Source organism: Ranitomeya variabilis, chromosome 4 (genome assembly GCF_051348905.1).
Source record: "Ranitomeya variabilis isolate aRanVar5 chromosome 4, aRanVar5.hap1, whole genome shotgun sequence".
In the NCBI taxonomy this organism is placed as follows: domain Eukaryota; kingdom Metazoa; phylum Chordata; class Amphibia; order Anura; family Dendrobatidae; genus Ranitomeya; species Ranitomeya variabilis.
The window spans coordinates 99,301,294-99,322,138 of record NC_135235.1 but is presented as its reverse complement, the minus strand read 5'-3'; the positions used below and the strand labels follow the sequence as shown (position 1 = coordinate 99,322,138).

General features: G+C 45.8%; 1 protein-coding gene across 1 annotated transcript in view; it reads right to left on the bottom strand.

Moving 5' to 3' along the window:
- Window positions 1-20,845, bottom strand: part of NOC3L (NOC3 like DNA replication regulator) — a 68,355-nt gene that overhangs the window by 18,554 nt on the left and 28,956 nt on the right. Inside the window, exons 8-14 of the mRNA XM_077258974.1 lie at window positions 20,673-20,766; window positions 17,566-17,741; window positions 14,578-14,706; window positions 13,556-13,687; window positions 10,476-10,556; window positions 9,678-9,778; window positions 8,060-8,132 (exon numbers count right to left, since the gene is read on the bottom strand). Coding sequence (XP_077115089.1) covers window positions 8,060-8,132; window positions 9,678-9,778; window positions 10,476-10,556; window positions 13,556-13,687; window positions 14,578-14,706; window positions 17,566-17,741; window positions 20,673-20,766 — 786 coding nt within the window. The remainder of the gene's footprint in view (window positions 1-8,059; window positions 8,133-9,677; window positions 9,779-10,475; window positions 10,557-13,555; window positions 13,688-14,577; window positions 14,707-17,565; window positions 17,742-20,672; window positions 20,767-20,845) is intronic.

Here is a 20,845-nt window from a genome sequence, read left to right as displayed (position 1 = left end):
GAATACCCTGGGAGCGGTGGCGAGGCCGAAGGGCAGAGCAACGAATTGGAAGTGATCTTCCTGAGCTGCGAAGCGAAGAAACCTTTGGTGAGAAGGTAAAATAGGAATGTGGAGGTATGCGTCCTGGATGTCTATAGACGCCAGGAGCTCGCCTTTTTCCATGGAGGCGATGACAGAACGAAGCGATTCCATCCGGAACCGTCGTACCCTGACGAACCCGTTCAGCAGTTTTAGGTCCAGTAAGGGCCGTACTGTACCGTCCTTCTTTGGAACAATGAAGAGGTTTGTATAAAAACCTTGAAACCTTTCGTTTTGAGGGACTGGAATAATGACTCCGTCTTTTCTCAGAGAGCTTATAGCTTTGAAGAACTCTGATGCTTTTGCCCTGGGAGGAGAAGACAGGAAAAAACGGTTTGGAGGATGAAATAAGATCTATCTTGTATCCGGAGGACACTAGATCGCGGACCCACTCGTCGTGAACGACCGAGAGCCACGCGGCACTGAAGGAAAGCAGGCGGCTGCCTACTTTGAGGGTGTCCCCCGGATACCGCAGGGAGTCATTGTGTGGAAGGTCTGCCCGTTCTGGCACCTCTGGATCCCGGCTGCCTTGGCCTGCTTCTCCATGAAGGGGAAGGCTTAAAAGAGGCCTGTGAACCTCTGTCTCCACGTTGTGCCTGGCCGGAACCGGGAGATGTGGAAGTAGAGGACCAGTTTGAGTTGTAACGAAAAAAATCGGGAACGAGCCTTTACTCTTCCCTCCAGTGGCGTCAGAAATTAACTGGTCGAGCTTTTCGCCAAAAAGGCGACCGCTCTGATATGGGAGAGAAGTCAATGACTTTTTGGAAGTAGAATCCGCATGCCAGTCCCTGAGCCATAAGGACCTCCGGATGGTGATGGCATTTGCTGCTGCTTGAGAAGCGCAGTCAGCGGCATCCAGGGACGCGGTCACTACAAAATCTCCAGCTCTGGCTATCTGAGTAGCGAGATCTGCTATCTCGGGGGTAAGATTGGTATCCAGTACTGCTGTAGACAAGACCTCAGCCCAGTGGGTCATAGCCTTAGCCACCCACATAGCGGCAAAAGATGGAAAGAGTGCGGCCGCTGAGGCTTCAAAGGCTGAACGCGCCATATTGTCGATCTGACGATCGGTTGGGTTTTTGATAGAGGCGCCCTCCGAGGAGGATAAAACAGATTTGGTAGCCAGGCGCGATACCGGAGGATGTACTGGGGGAGATTGTGGCCAATCTTTTCTTAGATCCTGGGCAAAGGGATATTTGGACTCCATGGGCTTCTGCCCTGTGAATCGGACGGATCCTGTGAGATTCAACAATTTGCTTAAACTCGGGATGAGTGGCGAACACTCTATGAGCTCGTTTGGTCCTCTTAAAGGACACGGCATGATCCGTTTTAGATAAGGGTTCCTCCTCAAGTCTCAAAGCCTTATTCACTGACTCAATTAGAGTCGAGAGTCTCCTGATCGTGATGAAATTCCTGATCTAGGGATGTATCAGAATCGTCCTCTGAAACAGGTTCTCTACTAGCCCCAATGGAAGGGGAGTGAGAAATGGAGCTCTCAGAACCCGAAAACCGTTGATGGTCTGGGAATATGGCATGAGTCCTTTTCCTGGAAGAGTGAGAACTCCTTGGCAAGGTACGACCCCTGGAGTGCGAGGGGTTCTGACCATCGGAAGCGATGTCCGTATTAGTGCCCTGGTTAGAGGAAGGGTCTCGGAACGAGTCTAACGCTTTTGCCAGGGAGGGATGCCATAGACCGGGTAAGGGAGGTAGCCCACTCAGGGGGACTAGGCTCACTGGGTTCAGTATCAGCAACAGGTGGTTCCTGAGCCGTCACCGGTTCACAAGCTGTGCATAATGCAGTATTGTGACCCCGGGGTAATGATACCTTACAAGAGGTACATGCAGCGAAAAATACAGTGTGGGTTTTCCCAGACTTTTTGTGAGGCTTTGGTTGAGACATAGTAAAGCCTGGAGGAAAGCGCTTACTAGCAGGGGAAGGGTTAAGCTATGTGTCTGCAGCTTACCCAGGTCCTGTGTCTTGAGTCCCCAGTGTAGGCAGAGAAAAACGCTAGTCCTGAAGGCTGTAATAGGAAATGCTGGAGCAGTGCTGCAGCATCAGGACTGTGGGTGTCCCAAGATGGCCACCGAGAGCAGGAAGTGGGAGCTCATCACAGAGAATGAGAAGCGCCATAAAAAGTGGGCGTGGCTAACTACCAGTGGGTGTGGCCCAAACTCTGGCCTGTATTGAGGGAATTTTTTCTTTTCTTTTTGGAGTTGCGGCCTGCAGCGCAGCGACCGCTATTAGCGCCATCATTAGCTGCACTCCTTCGTGGGGTTGCCACACCAAGGACCACCCACGGACACAGGCTTAAGGTGCGGACCTCCCATACCCCGGGGACCAGGACCCCCCAGCGCCTCGGCCCCCGCAGTGTACTCACGGTAGATGCGGTGGGCCGGTGCTCAATCCACAGTCGCCATAGTCAGGGAGGGGGTGGAGAGCTTCTGCCGCCATGCGTCATCTGCTATATCAGTGGTGATGCAGAGGGGGGCTGCACGAACGCCATATATATCATGTCCGGCTATGCACCTGGCTCCAGGAGAGGTAGACGGAGGGCTACTCCATGTGGTCGCCTGCTATGGAGGGGGGAGATCGGAACGCGAAGGAACCGTCGCCCATAATGTGAGTTCAGGGCTGGCATCCAACGTTGCAGGAAAGGATACGGGAGGAACGCTCCACGTACTCGCCTGTTGATGGTTCGGGGGAGATCGGAGCCTAGAAAGGATCCGTCGCCCCCATTCGCTCCGTTAAAGGAAAAAATAGAAGGAAAAATCAAAAATTAAAATAAAAACGGTGGGGTCTGAAACAGACCCAAGTGCCTCCTACAGACACTAAGCAAGAACTGGTTCACTGAGAGCCAGCAGGAGGGTGTATACTGCAGAGGAGGAGCTATTCTGTGTTTATTTAGTGTCCTCCTAGTGGCAGCAGCATAACACCCATGGTCCTATGTCCCACAATGAGGCGTAGGAGAAAGTGAACGACTACTCCAGAAAGGACGTCACCTGTAAGTCACTATGTGGGTACAGGATTATTTTTGTTATATAACAAACCACGCTTTACTCACCCTCTCAATTAGGCTACGTTCACATTTGCGTTGTGCGCCGCAGCGTCGGCGACGCAACGCACAACGCAAACAAAAACGCAGCAAAACGCATGCACAACGCTGCGTTTTGCGCCGCATGTGTCTTTTTTTTGGTTGATTTTGGACGCAGCAAAAATGCAACTTGCTGCGTCCTCTGCGCCCGGACGCGTGTACCGCAGTGACGCATGCGTCGCAAAACGCAAGTGCAACGCATGTCCATGCGCCCCCATGTTAAATATAGGGGCGCATGACGCATGCGGCGACGCTGCGGCGCAGACCGCAAATGTGAACGTAGACTTACTGTGCTGTGAGTCTCTTCTCCCAGTGTCCATTACTGACTGTGGCCCTGACATCACATCAATAACCCGGCAGCTAATCATTGTGGACAGTGGCTCTATGGAGGAGCCCACTGATTAGATGCCACACCGTCGATGTGATGTCAGCACCGCAGTCAACATCTGACACTGGGACTGAGCACTGAACCCTGGCCTGGTGATTAGAGCTTATTTTTTTAATAAACGTCACCAGGAGACAAAGATTATCTGAAAGGGGACACCCCCTTTAAATACAGCAGTGGGTCAAGATGGAAGAACATTTAAAGCAGCAACTTTCGTGTGCGTCTGCATCCTTCTGCTCTCTACAGAATTCTAGGGGCAAGAGCTGTAACCTGATGCCTCAGTGAACTGAGCAGGTCTTCTCTATGAAGATTGATTTTACTAGTGAATTAAGAGTGCGTTATCAGTGCAGGGGGCAGAAGCATGACAAGTACTGTAAGTGATTTACATAGGCCATTCTGGATTCATCATATAGTCTGGATTCGTCTTCTGAACAATACAACTTTCTGAAACCTACAGATCCTTGTGTACTACTATCAAAAAAGGAGTAGTGGTCCATCACTGCATATAGGATCACTGATAAATGCTGACATCTTTATGATATTAGGCCAGTGATGAAAAAGGGTTATACAACTGCTATTTATGGGAAGCAACATCACAGCAAGTTAGTAACAATGGCCTACAAGAGAAATTATATACAGGATAGTCAGGGCAGAGTTCCCAAATGATAGGCCACCAAATATACATCACATAGTGACAGGAGCGTATTATTCTATAGCTGCATTGTTCCACCCACAGGAAAATTCTTCATACACTAGGACAATCTCTACATTTCAAAACACAGACTACAAATCAACTCCGTTATTGTAAAGAAGGATTCCCAGCAAACACATTACCTAAACCTGTGTGAATGTCCTAGTGTACTGTAAATGTTCTAATATACTCACTGATCGCCTTAAGCGCCGCTCCAGTCCCTTCTCGCTCATGTGACTTCCATTCTGACTTCGGTTTATGTGTGGTACAATATAAACCTATAGGGTCTTGTTCTAACACTCCATAAATTTGCATTATAAAAGTGAAGTCCAGCTAACACAAAGCCGAACAGGACCCGGCGAGTTGGGACAGCAGTCACATGAGTGAGAAGAGAACCGGAGTGGCGCTGGAAACTGAGGAAGACTACATATACACAGGTGTAGGCACAAAAAAAGGTTTGATGGGAATGATTATTTAACTAGAAAATAAGTGAATAACAGCAGAAGACATTTAGGAACACCAGAAAAGAAGAAGCAGGCGTACTGTGGCTGTGCTCCTCTCCGTGGCCGGTTCATTCTATCTGCAGTCTTGACCTCTACTTAGGCCAGGGATCTAACAAGTCATCCATTAAACTAAAAAAAAATGTCTCCCCCATGTTACTAACTTTGGCCAATAAATAAGCTCAGCCCAGCAATAAAACTAAAGAAAATCAGTACACTGGGGAAATGAATCCACATGGTGGATTATGAACGGTTATGAACGGCAGAACAGGCATATGATCATCATGATGAGGGGAAAGGACATGACTACTCCCTCCACAACCTAACCACATTAATGAGGGGAGGAGACAAACGGATGATTTCTCATCTGTTCTGTAAAATGAAATATACTGGAAAATGAAGATAGAATGGTTTGTGTGACAGACGTAGCGCTGTTTCTAAAGGGGGAAAAAAAGATGATTCTGATCTTTAACCCTAGGCCACCTTCTTAAGACATCCATATCTCACATGTGTGGAAATATCCAGAATGTGTGCACGGTGTCCCGGTGGTAAATCTACCACTGGACCATGACAGATGCGCTTTCTTCCAGCAGATTTCCACCATACCACAGCCCAATGTCAGCGGTGTAACAGTGAGCATCCGCATTCTGCAGGTTTATAACTTTGTAACGCTGCCGCACTATTAATACTGCAGAGTCCAGGCTGGAATGTAAACACGGAGAGCAGGACTATATATCAGACATACAGGTTATAGACTTTCATCATTTCTCCTGCATACAGACGGGTGCAATGTCGGCTAAGTCTCTAACTACATCCATTACAGCCACGCTAGACAAAAAATAACTGCAGGAAGGAGTAGAGGCCGGTTCTGGCGGGACAATAAGCATTAGTCAGAATGCTTTTTCCCTACTATCAGCTTCTTTATATAACCCGACGAAAGAGCCAACTCTGCTTTGTCAGGTGCGATGATTATACACGCGGCATCGTTATTGGCAGCACGTCATCCCATGGAAAGAGATGTGCTGCCGATAACATGGTACTGTACTGGAACAGAACGAGCGTATTAATCGTTCTGTCCCCATCACTGTTTGTCTTCCCATGTAAACAGGACGGTAATCGACCGCCAATCAGCTTAATAGTTGGGCATTTAACGGCCCGGATCAGAACATCTAAATGGGTCATAAATAAAACATATTGTAAACGAGAAGATAAAAGAAGGGTACATTGTAATCAACAAAGTCTCCACAACGCAAGGTCTAATGGTCATTTTGTTGTGTATATCACATGGGCATCCACTATGAGGACGGCTTAACAAGATTACTTTCTTAAAAGACATAAAACACACTGGCTTTACTAGACTGCTGGAGGTGAGCTGATGAGCTACAGATTTAAAGGGATATTCCCATCTACTAGAGACTATCCCATTGAATAGTAGGGGTAATAATATTAGCAAATAGCTACAATTAGAAAGGTATAGTGTTTCTCATTCGTTATGTCTTTCTCATGTGCAGGCATTGCAGGACCTTAGGTATTTGTGGTTATGGCTCGGGATGGACGGACATCTGGATATTCGGGTCTAGTGGATTCGGCTGAGCAATTAGAAAAAGTTCGGGTTCGGTACCAGAACAGTACCCGGACCAGAAACCCATTCGCATGAATGGGGGGCCCCGAACATCCAGTGCTTGCCATGCTGTCATGTGCATGATAGTGCAGCAAACACCGCTTCTGATTGGCGGTAAAATCGTTACTGCCGGTTGGACAGTGGCGGTTCCCATGCTGTCAAATGACAGCGTGAGCCCGCAGCTGTGATCGGAGGTATAAAGTTAATATATGAGAGCAGGAGCGACTGATGGGAGAAGTCATCAGCCGGCACCTGCACTATAATCCAGTTTTGACAATCAGGGTTGCTAAAGCTGACAGTTGGGGGCTGGTATTCTCAGGCTGGTAAGGGGCCATGGATATTGGCCCTCCAGCCTAAAAATAGCAGCCCACAGCTGCCCAGAAAAGGCACATCTATTAGATGCGCCATTTCTGATGTGTTTTGTTTTATTTCAAATAAAGGACTTTATTCTGGCTTTGTGTTTATTTACAACTATAGGATAAGTAATGGATAGGTGTATTATAGACGCCTGTCCATTACTTACACATGGGCTTCATGTGACTTGATAATACAGAGGTGACATCAACCCCACAAATATTACCCCACTTGCCACCGCTACAGGGCAAGTGGGAAGAGCCAGGCAAAGCGCCAGAAGTGGGGCATCTAATAGATGAATATCCATGGCCCCGTACTAGCCTGAGAATACCATCCCCCAGCTGTCTGCTTTAGCAAGGCTGGTTGTCAAAAATGGGGGGGAACCCACACAATTTTTTTTTAAATTATTTAAATAATTAATAAAAAAAAAAAAAAAAAGTGTGGGGACCACTTTACTCTTCATAGCCATCTTTGCTAACAATGACAGCTGAGGGTTGCAGCTCCCAGCTGTGAGTTTTGCCTGGCTGGTTATGAAATATACAGGGGAACCCATGCCGTTTTATTTTTTTAATTATTTATTTACAGCGCAGGCTGATAAATCCTCCCATCAGCCGCTCCTTCTCTTACTGTTACTAGCGGTAGCAGGCGGCAGCTGATGGGAGCAGTAGTCCTATCAACCGACACCAGTGACTGGAGGTGAACTTTATACTTCCGATCACAGCTGTGGACTCACGCTGTCATCTGACAGTGTGGGAACGGCGGCTGTCTGACCAGCATTGTAGATTTTATCGTTAATCAGAAGCAGTGTTTGCTGCGCACATGACAATCACCCTGTGTTCAGGGGGCTGAACATGAACAGTTATATGGACTTCCTGGTGAAGTCCGTGTTCGGTACGGACACTGAAGTTTACTGTTCAGGTTCGCCCATCTCTAGTTACAACCAATAGAATCTAGCTAACTAACTGTTACTATATCAGTGGTCATAACCATGGACACCTAAGGTACTGCAATGCCTGCACAAGAGGAAAGAGACATAGCGAATCAGAAAAACTATACTACATTTCTGATTGGAGGCATTTGCTAATATTATTACAGCTACTACATATTTGGATAGGATCTTGGAGATGGGAATACCCCTTTAATTCTTGCTGATGTATCTGGAGTTGAAAAGTAATTTATTTTACCTAATGTTTGGTAACTGCCTCAAAGTTTTATTTTTTGGCTGCTGAATCACTGAACATTAACCTCATGAGGCAGACAGCGAAGTAATATAAGTAAGGAGAACAGTGTGTTGTGTTACATGAAGGTAAGTACATGGAAACAACGAGCCATACTTACACCAGATTCAATGAGCTTATTGAGCACCACAAGGAGATCATCAAAAAATTCAAGGTTTATTAGATGAGCAAATCTGAAAGAAGCACAAACCGTGTCACTATAGTACTGAAGTCATCACTCAGAGGAAATTCATCCATATAAATTCCAGTTAGGGGTCAATTTCATGACCAAGGACAAAATGAGTCTTATAGCAGAAGTAGCTCCATTTTGCTGGGTCCTTAAAGGAGTTTTCCACTTTAAGAAAAGTAGTCCTGTAATGCTTTTTTAAACATAAAATATTAAAAAAAGGTATTCATTATTTATTCTCCCAGAGTTCATTGCCGGCTCTCAGTCTTTGCTCCTTTCTGTATTTAGGCTGCAGTGTTGACAGCGCATATCACAGCTGCAGTCAATCACTGAGCTCAGCAATGACATGAGCTGCTAAGCTCAGTGATCAGCTGCAGCGGTGATGTATGCCGTCAAAGTGATGTCACCGATGCCCTCAAACCACAGAGAAAGGAGAAGCACAGAGAAGACACTGGACCAGGGAAATAGAAGTGAGGAGTGTTTGAGGAGCACTATTCTTAGAAAAGTGGGAAAATACCTTCAGGCTGTGTGCACACGTTGCGTTTTTTTCGCCGCTTTTTCGCTATAAAAATGCATAAAAAACGCATACATTATGCATCTCATCATTTAGAATGCATTCCGCAATTTTTGTGCTCATGATGCGTATATTTCCACGAAAAAAACGCATCGTGGTAAAACACGCAGCATGTTCATTAATTTTGCGGATTTTTCGCGTTTTCCCCACTATTTAATGCATTGGGAAGCTCTGGAAAAAAAACGGGTCAAAAACGCGCAAAAAAACCGCAAATAAAAACGCATGCGGATTTCTTGCAGAAAATGTCCGGTTTTGCTCAGGAAATTTCTGCAAGAAATCCTGAACGTGTGCACATAGCCTTAACCATCCGTTTTCTGGTATAACCAAAATATTTTTTTATTCTTTTTTTACATTTCTCAGAGGGATAACAGAAGAACGGCAAGAGAAGATTCTCCAGAATTGTTGCTTCCTAGGGAATGCAAGGACCTAGTAGAACAGCAGTCAGGAGTGGTGACAAATTCCCTGTGAAGATTTCACACAATTCAGAAAAGCGCTTGACAAAACATCTTGCGCGTATTCACAAACTTCAATAGCTCCTATGCCACGGTGCAGAGATTGCACACTATGGCAGCACGTTGGCGAGTATTTAGTATCAGCAATTGTAAAGCAAAAATAAAATGGAAAAGAAAGAAAGAAGTCCATGATCATTATTTTCTGTTTGTACCACTCCCAGCTTTGGCTTATAAATACTGATGTAATATAATGATCTGTACAAGCGCCAGACTTGTGATATTCTGGGAAATATTCCTAGAACTGCTTTTACGTAACACCTAATTCTGGTAATGTGTATAAACAGCAGCGAGGAACGGCACTTATACTAGTGTTTAGATCACGGAAGACAAAAGATCATTGGTAAAAAGTAGTAAAAGCCTTCTAGGATGTGTCCACCACACCAACTACCATGCCAGCCTGGCGACAATCCCTCAGTATAGCGGCACACATCCCACGGACCACTCCTCCCAATGCACAGACACTCACTTTGCCAAACCTTCCAAGACGGCAGGAAGGAGGACAGATTTCTGCGCTCTCTTCAGTATTCTGAAGTAGGTTAAGAAAACAATGTTCAATGTCTCCGTATGCTGTGGGAAAAGACAGAATTATTTTAAGGAACAATAATCTCTTTGCAGCGCTCAAGTTAACTGTATGAAAGCCAGAACTCGATCTTTTCATTCCACCATCCTCCAGCTGGGCATTTACAGCACTGGTGGGTGGTAGGTCCAGTACCTTGTCGTAAATGTAGGCACGGCGATGGCAGGGGTACGGGTACAGAAGCCCTTGGCGGATAGATTCAATTTTGAGATATAATTAAAAAATAAATGAAAAATACAACTAAAAAAAATAAAGTAATCAGTACAAAATTGGCGTTATCACTTCTGTAATGTAAAATTATTATGGCATTTACCCTGCACAGTGGGTGTATAATGTAAAAAGAGAGAATAAAAGTGGTCAAAAACTATATAATTTTAGTATCAAAGTCCTGTATCATTTATAGTGCAGTGCAAATGCCATGCAAACAGAATCCAAAGATTGTTTGCTGCAAGTCCCCCCAACTTACATTATATTTTCCAAAAAAAGCCCTAATTAAGAGGGGTTGATGGGAAAAAAAAAAAAAAAAGGAGATGATGGGTTTTAAAAGAGCTAACAAAAAAAATACACACAACCCACTAAATCCATAAAGGAATAAGAGGCAGACATTGCAATGCGGAGGTCTTGCAGGTCCCTCTAGTATGGAGCTCGGACAGTTGCCACGTCCAGACATGAGCGACATCCTCTCACCAGTTTTAGCTTTTTCTCTTTGCTTTCTGACGCTTCCGCCTCCAGCATTTCTCTCTCCAGCTTCTCCTCCGCTTTCTTCCACTATAAGAATCAGGGACAGATCATGAAGGTTTATAGAAAATACTTCAAGTACAAGAAATGCATACCCAGTGGTTCTCTCCGTACGTTCAGGACACTAAGCAGGGGTGGGGATTCTAAATCTTTTTTGAAAACTTGAAAATGATCCTGTGATATTTGATCAAGCAATTAACCCCTTTCCGACAGCGAATGTAATATGGCAATGTCGGACTCCCTCCCTTTGATGTGGGCTTCAGCGCTGAGCCCACATCTTTTCCAGCACATGTCAGCTGTTTTGAACAGCTGACATGTGCCTCGGAGGGTATGTGTCCACGTTCAGAATTGCATCAGGATTTGGTCAGGATTTTCCATCAGTATGTGTAAGCCAAAACCAGGAGTGGGTGATAAATGCAGAAGTGGTGCATGTTTTTCTATTATACTTTTCCTCTAATTGTTACACTCCTGGTTTTGGCTTACACATACTGATGGAAAATCCTGACCAAATCCTGATGCAATCCTGAACGTGGACACATACCATAACAGCCGCGGGTGGAATCGCGATCAACCAGCGGCTTTTTAACTAGTTAAATGTCGCTGTCAAACTGACAGTGGCATTTAACATGCGCTTCCGGCAAGCGTGCCGAAAATCCTGCCCATCGGTGACCCTGTCACGTGATTGTGGGTCACCGATGGGTTGGCATGACCTCTATGGTTGTCACTGGCAGATTCCCATGTGCACCACCCGGTGGTCGACGCTCATAGCAGGTGAGCATTTCTGCTACACACATGCAATCTGATCATCGCCTCTATGTAGCAGAGCCTGATCGGGTTATGGCAGCATCTAGTCTCCCATGGAGACTATTGAAGCATGCCAAACGGAAAAAAAAAAAAAGTTTTTAAAAATATAAACACATAAAAGTTCAAATCACCCCTCCTTTCAAAAAAAAAGCCAAACATACATATAATTGGTATCGTTGCGTTCAGAATCTCCTGATCTATCAATATAAAAAAGAATTAACTTGATCGCTTAACGGTGCAAAGAGAAAAAAGTCAAAACACCAGAATTATGTTTTTTTTGGTCACCGAAACATTGCATTAAATGCAATAACGGGTGATAAAAAGATGCATTTGCACCAAAATGGTGTCATTAGAAACGCCAGCTCGGCACGCAAAAAAATAAGCCCTCACCTGACCCCAGATCATAAAAAATGGAGACACTACGGGTAGGGTTGAGCGAAACGGGTCGGCAATTTTCAGAAGTCGCCGACTTTTGGCAAAGTCGGGTTTCATGAAACCCGACCCGACCCCTGTGTGGGGTCGGCCATGAGGTCGGCGATCTTCTGAATCTGGAATCGGAATTCCGATACCGATTCCCGATATGTTTAAGATATCGGGAATTGGTATCGGAATTCAGATTGAAGTGTAAAATAGAGAATTAAAATAAAAAATATCGCTATACTTACCCTCTGACGGGCCCTGGTACTAACCGGGAACCTTCCTTCCTTAGAATCAGCCTTCCAGGACCTTACGGTGACGTCGCAGCTTGTGATTGGTCGCGCGGCCGCCCATGTGACCGCTGCGCGACCAATCACAAGCCGCGACGTCACCGTGACGTCACCGTAGGTCCTGGAAGGGCTGATTCTTAGGAAGGAAGGCTGCCGGAACGAAGCCGAGGGTGAGTATATTCCTATTAGGTATATACTCACCCTCGGACACGCCCTGCTTCTTTCCGGCAGCCTTCCTTCCTAAGAATCAGCCCTTCCAGGACCTTCGGTGACGTCGCGGCTTGTGATTGGTCGCGCGGCCGCCCATATGACCGCTCGCGCGACCAATCACAAGCCGCGACGTCACCGTGACGTCACCGTAGGTCCTGGAAGGGCTGATTCTTAGGAAGGAAGGCTGCCGGAAAGAAGCAGGGCGTGTCCGAGGGTGAGTATATACCTAATAGGAATATACTCACCCTCGGCTTCGTTCCGGCAGCCTTCCTTCCTAAGAATCAGCCCTTCCAGGACCTACGGTGATGTCGCGGCTTGTGATTGGTCGCGCAGCGGTCACATGGGCGGCCGCGCGACCAATCACAAGCCGCGACGTCACCGTGACGTCACCGCAAGGTCCTGGAAGGCTGATTCTAAGGAAGGAAGGTTCCCGGTTAGTACCAGGGCCCGTCAGAAGGTAAGTATAGCGATATTTTTTATTTTAATTCTTTATTTTACACTTAAATATGGATCCCAGGGCCTGAAGGAGAGTTTCCGCTCCTTCAGACCCTGGGAACCATTGGAAACCCAATGCACTGCATTGGGTTTCGAGTTTCGGCCGACCCCGACCCCGACTTTTTTATAGGATCGGCCGATTTCACTCGACCCGACTTTTGAAAAAGTCGGGTTTCGTGAAACCCGACCCGATCTTATAAAAGTAAAGGTCGCTCAACCCTAACTACGGGTATTGGAAAACGGCACAATTTTTTTTTTTTAAACAAACGTTTGAATTTTTTTTTCACCACTTAAAGAAAAAAGAACCTAGACATGTTTGGTGTCTGAACTCGTAATGACCTGGAGAATCATAATGGCAGGTCAGTTTTAGCATTTCGTGAACATGGTGAAAAAAAAAAAAAAAACACCCCAACAACTGAGATTGCACTTTTTTTTTTGCAATTTCACCGCACTTAAAATTTGTTTCCCATTTTCCACTACATGATATGGTAAAACCAATGGTGTCGTTCAAAAGCACAACTCTTCCCAGAAAAAACAAGCCCTCACATGGCCATATTGACGGAAAAATAAAACAAGTTATGGCTCTGGGAAGAAGGGGAGCAAAAAATAAAATGAAAATGCAAAACCAAAAATACCTCTGGTCGTTAAGGGGTAAGACGCTTCTGAGACTATTCTAGGTTTATTTATGGGGTTTGCAGAACATCATCCACAAACTACAGAAACTTTCGGCAGCATCTGAACGCTCTCTTGATCGTTTATGGTTCGATTGCTGTTAATCCAACAGATCTCATACTTCTCAGCACACATTCTTACCTTTCTTTGCATCCTTGACAGATTTTTCCTCTTATCTTTGTAAGTCATCATCTTTTGCTTAGGAGCAATGTCATCTACGTCTTTTTTCACTTCAACTTCTTTAATCCTTAGGTGAAGAAAGATCTTGAGCACCTGAAGTTGGAGAGAGAGTCATAAACGAGAAGAGCGTGGAACAGACACATCCAGTCGTGTGCCCGCCAACATGGCACACGTGAATCACAGCCCAGATGGGTACAGGGGTCCCTACGTCAGCAGGGCCACATCCAGCATGCTGTCACACAGACGCCATACTGCTTACCCTACACTGCAGTAATACACTATGCATAAGGAACGCCATTATTCACATATTGAGGAAGGAACCTCAACGCCACAATGAGACTGTAGGTGTTGCTGCAGTAATCGATTACTTTGATCTGGCAAGGAGTCAAAAACAGACATGGGCCAACGTATTGACCGGGAGCGGTCTTTGTCAATGACATCTGTTATGGGTGCAGAAAACCTAGTAGAGCAATAACGTAAATCGTAAGATCGCTTTCATGTCAAAGACCTGTGTGGAGCAGGAAATGCGGCAAGCAGGGTGTAAGCCATTATTTACATAGGCAGTTAGAAAAACAAAAAAAACCCAGAAGATCCAAAAAACATGTGCTTAGCCCTAACCATTCACTGCAGTAACTACTTCCTGGGGGGAGTTGAGCGACATCTAATTTGGTCACCATTACACCTTCCAAGAAGCTGTCGTCCAGGTTTCATAGACTTGTCAATGCTACGTCTGCCTCATCAAGCATCTGATTACCTGATTTGTCATTCAGGAGTCTGGGAAAGCTGAGTGACAATCCCTGTGGGTGCTGCAATGGCTTCCCAAGAAACCAGAAAAAACAAAACAAAAAACAACCCATGGGCCCAGATTCACTGGTATTTTTAACATAGGTAGGAGGGTGGAGGGCACTTTCTGTAGAAATATGATATGAATGTATCATCACAGGGCCATGGAGGAATAAAGTAAAGCCCCCGTTGTCATTTACCTCTGGCCGGACACAATAGCTTCTACTTTTCACCAACCCAGAGATTATCTTTACTGCTGCCAGGGATGCGTGGCCCAATTTATCCTGTCTGAATAGTTTCTTTACGGCGTCTGCACTCATATCGGCAATCTGTAGGAAGGAAGGAGGAAAGTCACTTACAGTCTATAAAATGGGCACTGAAATGTGACATGATCACACATCCATCCTGCCTGATTCACCAAGATTAAACCCCTGAAGCAATCATTGTGGGACAGCTTTTCTTAGAGCTCCGCATCGTGCCGTTCCTGACAACTGGCCATCTCCATATCCTGGTCAGGAGCAGGGACTGCCGGTGTCAGAGGGTGTGGGGACCGGCGGATGGATGGAAACACAGCCGGCATAGATTTCCAATAAGGCAGAACGATTCTTGTGTCTTACGGATAATCCTTGGAGCCCTGTTTCTTTAGGCAGTAGGATTCCTGCCAGCTTATTACTGGGCTGATCAGTTCTCTTGGGCTTAGTTCACACAAGCATATAAAAAATCATCTGAATTTCATAGAGAAAAAAAATAGGTTTTTCATCGGTATTGTCATTTAATCTTTATACATACCCCGTTATTAAAAGTTTGAAAAGACCAAATATATTTGTGTGTGAAAGAATTACAATATATCCGTGTGCTATACGATTGATCGGTACGGGACCAGATTTTGTTTGTATACCCAGAGACTTGAATACCAGTGTCACATCTGACAAAAAAAAAAACTGCAGCATTTTTTTATGTTTTGTGAAGGGGGGGGGGGGGGGGGGGGGTGTGTGGAATCACTTGGAATGAAAACCGGTGCTGAGCCGAACCTTAGCCAAGTTCTTTTTTGTGCTGCTAACACAGGAAGGCCGGTTTCTTGGATTAAAGCGAATCTTCCAGATTTCACAATACACGCTAAATATTTGTAAATAGATCTCCTAGACCTGATGAGGCTGGTGTACTTGGAAAAATTAATTTCAGAATGGCTGTATAACTGGGTATTAAAAATGAGCATTTTAGGAGTCCGGCTGGTGATAAAAATGCTAAATTATTACTACAGAGGAACACTAGAAAAGAAACAAACAGCCATTCAGAAGTGGCTTTACACAGCAAGTCAAGTACACCGGCATCATCAGGTCCAGGAGATGTGACAGATCCACATTCTCTTTAATACAAGAAAGCAATCATAAAACAGGTGGTATACAAACATGTTACAGCCATGTTCACACGGGTGGTGGTTATTCACATACGATGATGTGTTGCTTGGTCTGCTGACTGACAGATGGACCACACTGAATTTTATTGTCTTGATGGGAAAAAAAAATATCACGGCACACTATTATTTATCCATGACAGACGATGGAATCTGCCTCCGATGCAGATGTGAGCAGATCAAAGAATAGTTCTCCTTATAAACATACGATAAAAAAGGCGCATGGGGACATGCAGCAGAGATGGGAATTTGTAGCAACTTTCCAGTAACTGTCTAGCAGATGAATGAACAAAACGGTACCATCAGGTCAGAGCGCTCACGAATACTTTCTGCCGGCCTTATAGAAGAGATATTACGGTAGCTCTTCTTCTGGATCTGCCTCAGAGCGCACATTCTTCAGCAGACATGTTTCTTCTCAGCAGCTCATCCTCGCCATCACATACCAGGAACGCTGCTGCCCTCTAGCTGTGACCGCAGGACTTACAAGTAACCAGGACATCGTGGATGATTTATGTGAAAATAAGCCCAGAGCCCGGCTTCTTCATAAGTGGGGGCTCTGTTGCCCAGCTTCTTCATAAGTGGGGGCTCTATTTCCCGGCTTCTTCATAAGTGGGGGCTCTATTGCCCGGCTTCTTCATAAGTGGGGGCTCTATTGCCCAGCTTCTTCATAAGTGGGGGCTCTATTTCCCGGCTTCTTAAGTGGGGGCTCTCCCCGCGGCCACTATTAAATGTCAGACATCTACTCTGCAATATGTTACGTCTGAATATGCGCTGCATTTAGAGGTTTGGAGATGAACAGTCAGATGAACATAGCATAAGTGCCATGATGGCAGAGAACTGATCGGCTGCGAGACGGATCAGAGCCGAGACATGACTGAAGGGGGCATTGCCATGGTGGTATATTGCTATGACGCTATAGTACTAAAGATGAGCAGCTCAGGTTTCCATCAAGAAGAGCTCCCATCTCAGAGTGATGGCATTTGACTAGTAGATGCCGTCACTATGACAGATGTGGGGTCCTCAGGGACCCTCACCTGTTACCCCAGCACTGCCATGTCCCCTTGCCTTGTACCGCAGAGCACTGGCGGCTGTATAGGAACCTGCAGTCCGGGTCACCTTTATTCACACCTCAGTATTTCTCGTGTGCAGTCACTGCTTTTTCACTGACAGAGCAAAAATGGAAGCGGACAAAAAAAACAATTACACTTTTAAAAAAATAGGATCCCGTACAAGGATGAAAAACATTCAGTTTTTTTTTTTTATTTCTGTATGTGGAAAAGAATCCGCTATGTGTGAATAAGGATTAAAACAATAGTGTGGTGGAGCAGGGTATGGCTGTGCAGAAAAAACTCAGAAGGGTAAAGCGTGCTAAAGCAGCCATGTGCCCCTATAGCTCTCAGGGTCGATGGGAGAGTCAGAGGTCAGACCCCCACAATCGTACATTAATGGGGGATCCTTTAAGTCCACGACTGGGCATCCCGCACCAAGGGGCCGCTCTGCACCAAGCATCTCAGTGTCACTGATATGTGCATGCTCCGGAATATAATGGAGGAATAGGGAGCAGTCAGCCTAATTGTGCCAGAGGTCTTAGCGAAAGTGTATGGAAACCAGAGGGTCTCCTGCAGCCCCACCATGGTTGGGAGGACCCTATGTTAACATGCTCTGACAATAGCTGATCAGGGGAATGAACTCCTGACACCAGTGACCCAGACGATCCGGGGCAAAACCTGTATACTTTATAAACCAATCTTTAATATACAGTAAACTTACAGACCTTTTTACACTGGTCATCAACGAGCGGTACGACCAGGACGATGATGTTATTGTGAAAGTTGAAGTGGGAAAGGGAGAGCATGAGCTCACACAGGCACATCACCGCCACCTCCGCCAGCCCTTTGTACGCCTTCAGCGACACCACTTCGCTCCTCTTGGTTTTCATTTGTTTCCAATCTGTGTGAGAAGAGACAGACTGAGACTTAGGGATCAGACAACAGTCTAGGAAAATATACCGTATATACTCGAGTATAAGCCGACCCGAGTATAAGCCGACCCCCCTAATTTTGCCACAAAAAACTGGGAAAACGTATTGACTCGAGTATAAGCCTAGGGTGGGAAATGCAGCAGCTACCGGTAAATGTCAAAAATAAAAATAGATACCAATAAAAGTAAAATTAATTGAGACATCAGCAAGTTAAGTGTTTTTGAATATCCATATTGAATCAGGAGCCCCATATAACGCTCCATACAGTTCATGATGGGCCCCATAAGATGCTCCATATTAAAATATGCCCCATATAATGCTGCACAAAGGTTAATAATGGCTCCATAAGATGCTCCATAGACACATTTGCCCCATACAATGCTGCATAAAGGTTGATGGCCCCATGAAATGCTCCATAGATTATGGCCCCATGAGATTGCTCCATAAATTATGGCCCTATAAGATGCTCAAAACATTATTCCCCATTAAGATGCTCCATACATTATGGCTCCATGAGATGTTCAGAACATTATGGCCCCATGAGATGCTCCACACATTATGACCCCATGAGATGCTCCATACATTATGGCCCCATGAGATGCTCCACACATTATGGCCCCATGAGATGCTCCATCATTATGGCTCCATGAGATGTTCAGAACATTATGGCCCCATGAGATGTTCAGAACATTATGGCCCCATGAGATGCTCCACACATTATGGCCCCATGGGATGCTCCATACATTATGGCTCCATGAAATGCTCCACACATTATGGCTCCATGAGATGTTCAGAACATTATGGCCCCATGAGATGTTCAGAACATTATGGCCCCATGAGATGTTCAGAACATTATGGCCCCATAAGATGCTCCACACATTATGGCCCCATGAGATGCTCCACACATTATGGCCCCATGAGATGCTCCACACATTATGGCCCCATGAGATGCTCCACACATTATGGCCCCATGAGATGCTCAATACATTGTGGCTCCATAAGATGCTCCACACATTTGCACCATTTGCTGTTGCTGCAATAGTCACCTTCCACGTTCCATCGCTGCTCTGTCTTCCATCCTCTGCACTGACTGCTCAGGCAGAGGGCGGCGCACACTAATCGCGTCACCGTGCCCTCTGACCAGAACAGTCACAGCCAGAGGACGGAAGACAGAGCAGCGCGCATCGGTGGAACGAGGAAGGTGACTATCGCGCAATGCTCACCTCCCCCGATATACTCACCTGCTCCCAGCGCGGTCCCCTGGCAGCGTCTCACTGTCAGATGGTCTCCGGGAGCCGGCGGCATCTTCCTGTGTTCAGCGGTCACGTACCGCTCATTATAGTAATGAATATGCGAGCATATTCATTACTGTAATGAGCGGTACCACATGACCGCTGAACACAGGAAGAGCTGCCCGGAGACCGTGGGACATGTAGGGACCGCGCCAGGAGCAGGTGAGTATGTGACAGCCGCCGCTCCCCCTCACCCGCCGACCCCACACCGACACTGACTCGAGTATAAGCCGAGAGGGTCACTTTCAGCCCATTTTTTTGGGCTGAAAATCTCGGCTTATACTCGAGTATATACGGTAATCAGGGATACCAGAGAGGGGCTTGTGGGCTTTCTTGGTCCTGCAGTGTAGCTGGGGGAAATTAAGGCGTCTGTCCTTGTGGGGTGCGCTTATATAGCACTGGGCGGCCCACCTGATCTAAGAGCATGGGTTTCACCAATAGGCTGTAAGCCAGACACTGTGCACCACACATTTGTGTGCTCAGCAGCCTTATGCAAGCATTATCCATGTATACCACCCCCTCCATCAATGGTAGGTGCGAGTTATTTCCCCACCATTGCCTCCACCATTATCATGCAGTGCTCTAGTATTGGGACCACCATTGCCTCCACCATTATCATGCAGTGCTCTAGTATTGGGACCACCATTGTTTCCACCATTATCACGCAGTGCTCTAGTATTGGGACCACCATTGCCTCCACCATTATCATGCAGTGCTCTAGTATTGAGACCACCATTGCTTCCACCATTATCACGCAGTGCTCTAGTATTGGGACCACCATTGCCTCCACCATTATCATGCAGTGCTCTAGTATTGGGACCACCATTGCCTCCACCATGATCACGAAGTGCTCTAGTATTGGTACCTGGTGTCGGTAAATATGGCTGCTTTTCTTTATGATGTTTATTGCATGCCCGATGCCTTATCCTATACCAATCACAAGTATAGACAATACAATGACCGGCAAAAGTGAAGATACAAAGACTGACAGGTCTTCTGGCTTTCATAGTCATAGAGGAAAGGCTGCATGGGCGCTGGGAATGTACAAACATCCTACTACATGAAAAGTCTGATTTTTTTTTTTCTATACTGTGATATTTTTACAGTATGGGACACTAGAGATGGGATGATTCAGGTCTTGCATATTTTTTCTTAGAAAAAAAATTAGATTTTCTTTGGATTTTTGATAACAGTTTCGGTGCATTGCTCACAACTCACAGCAGCAACTAAAGGGTTAAGAGAGCCAGAAATTGAGCACTGCCGCACAGTGTCAGCGACATGTTTTACAGCTGCCACCCATTGATGATGGCTTTAGCTCCTGAGGTTGTGTCTCCCCGTCGCTTACAACAGTGCAGGAAGTGGTTAGCTAAGGGCTATCCCATCACACCTTCCCCGATAACAGGCTTATGGGCACACAGACTGTATATGCCAGTCATGTGGAAGGTATGGCACTGTATGATAACGGCCAGAGGCACACGTTCAGCACGACAGGAGGTGCCCTGTGTATATACTGAATGTGGTGCCCTGTGTATATACTGAATGTGGTGTGAACAGAGCCCAAAAGATACACCAGGTATACACAGATTCTTATTGTCGGTCTTACATTACCTTTTACTGTTTGCTCCAGGTTCTCCAGATAGAACTTGTACTGACTGACCAGACCCTCTTCAAATTCTCGAAGCTTCTGAGTTTCTTTCTTTACCTGTTTAACAAAGGTAAAATAAAAGACGTGAAAAAAATAAATAAATAAAAATGAATATTAATAAACAGCAATTGGTGCC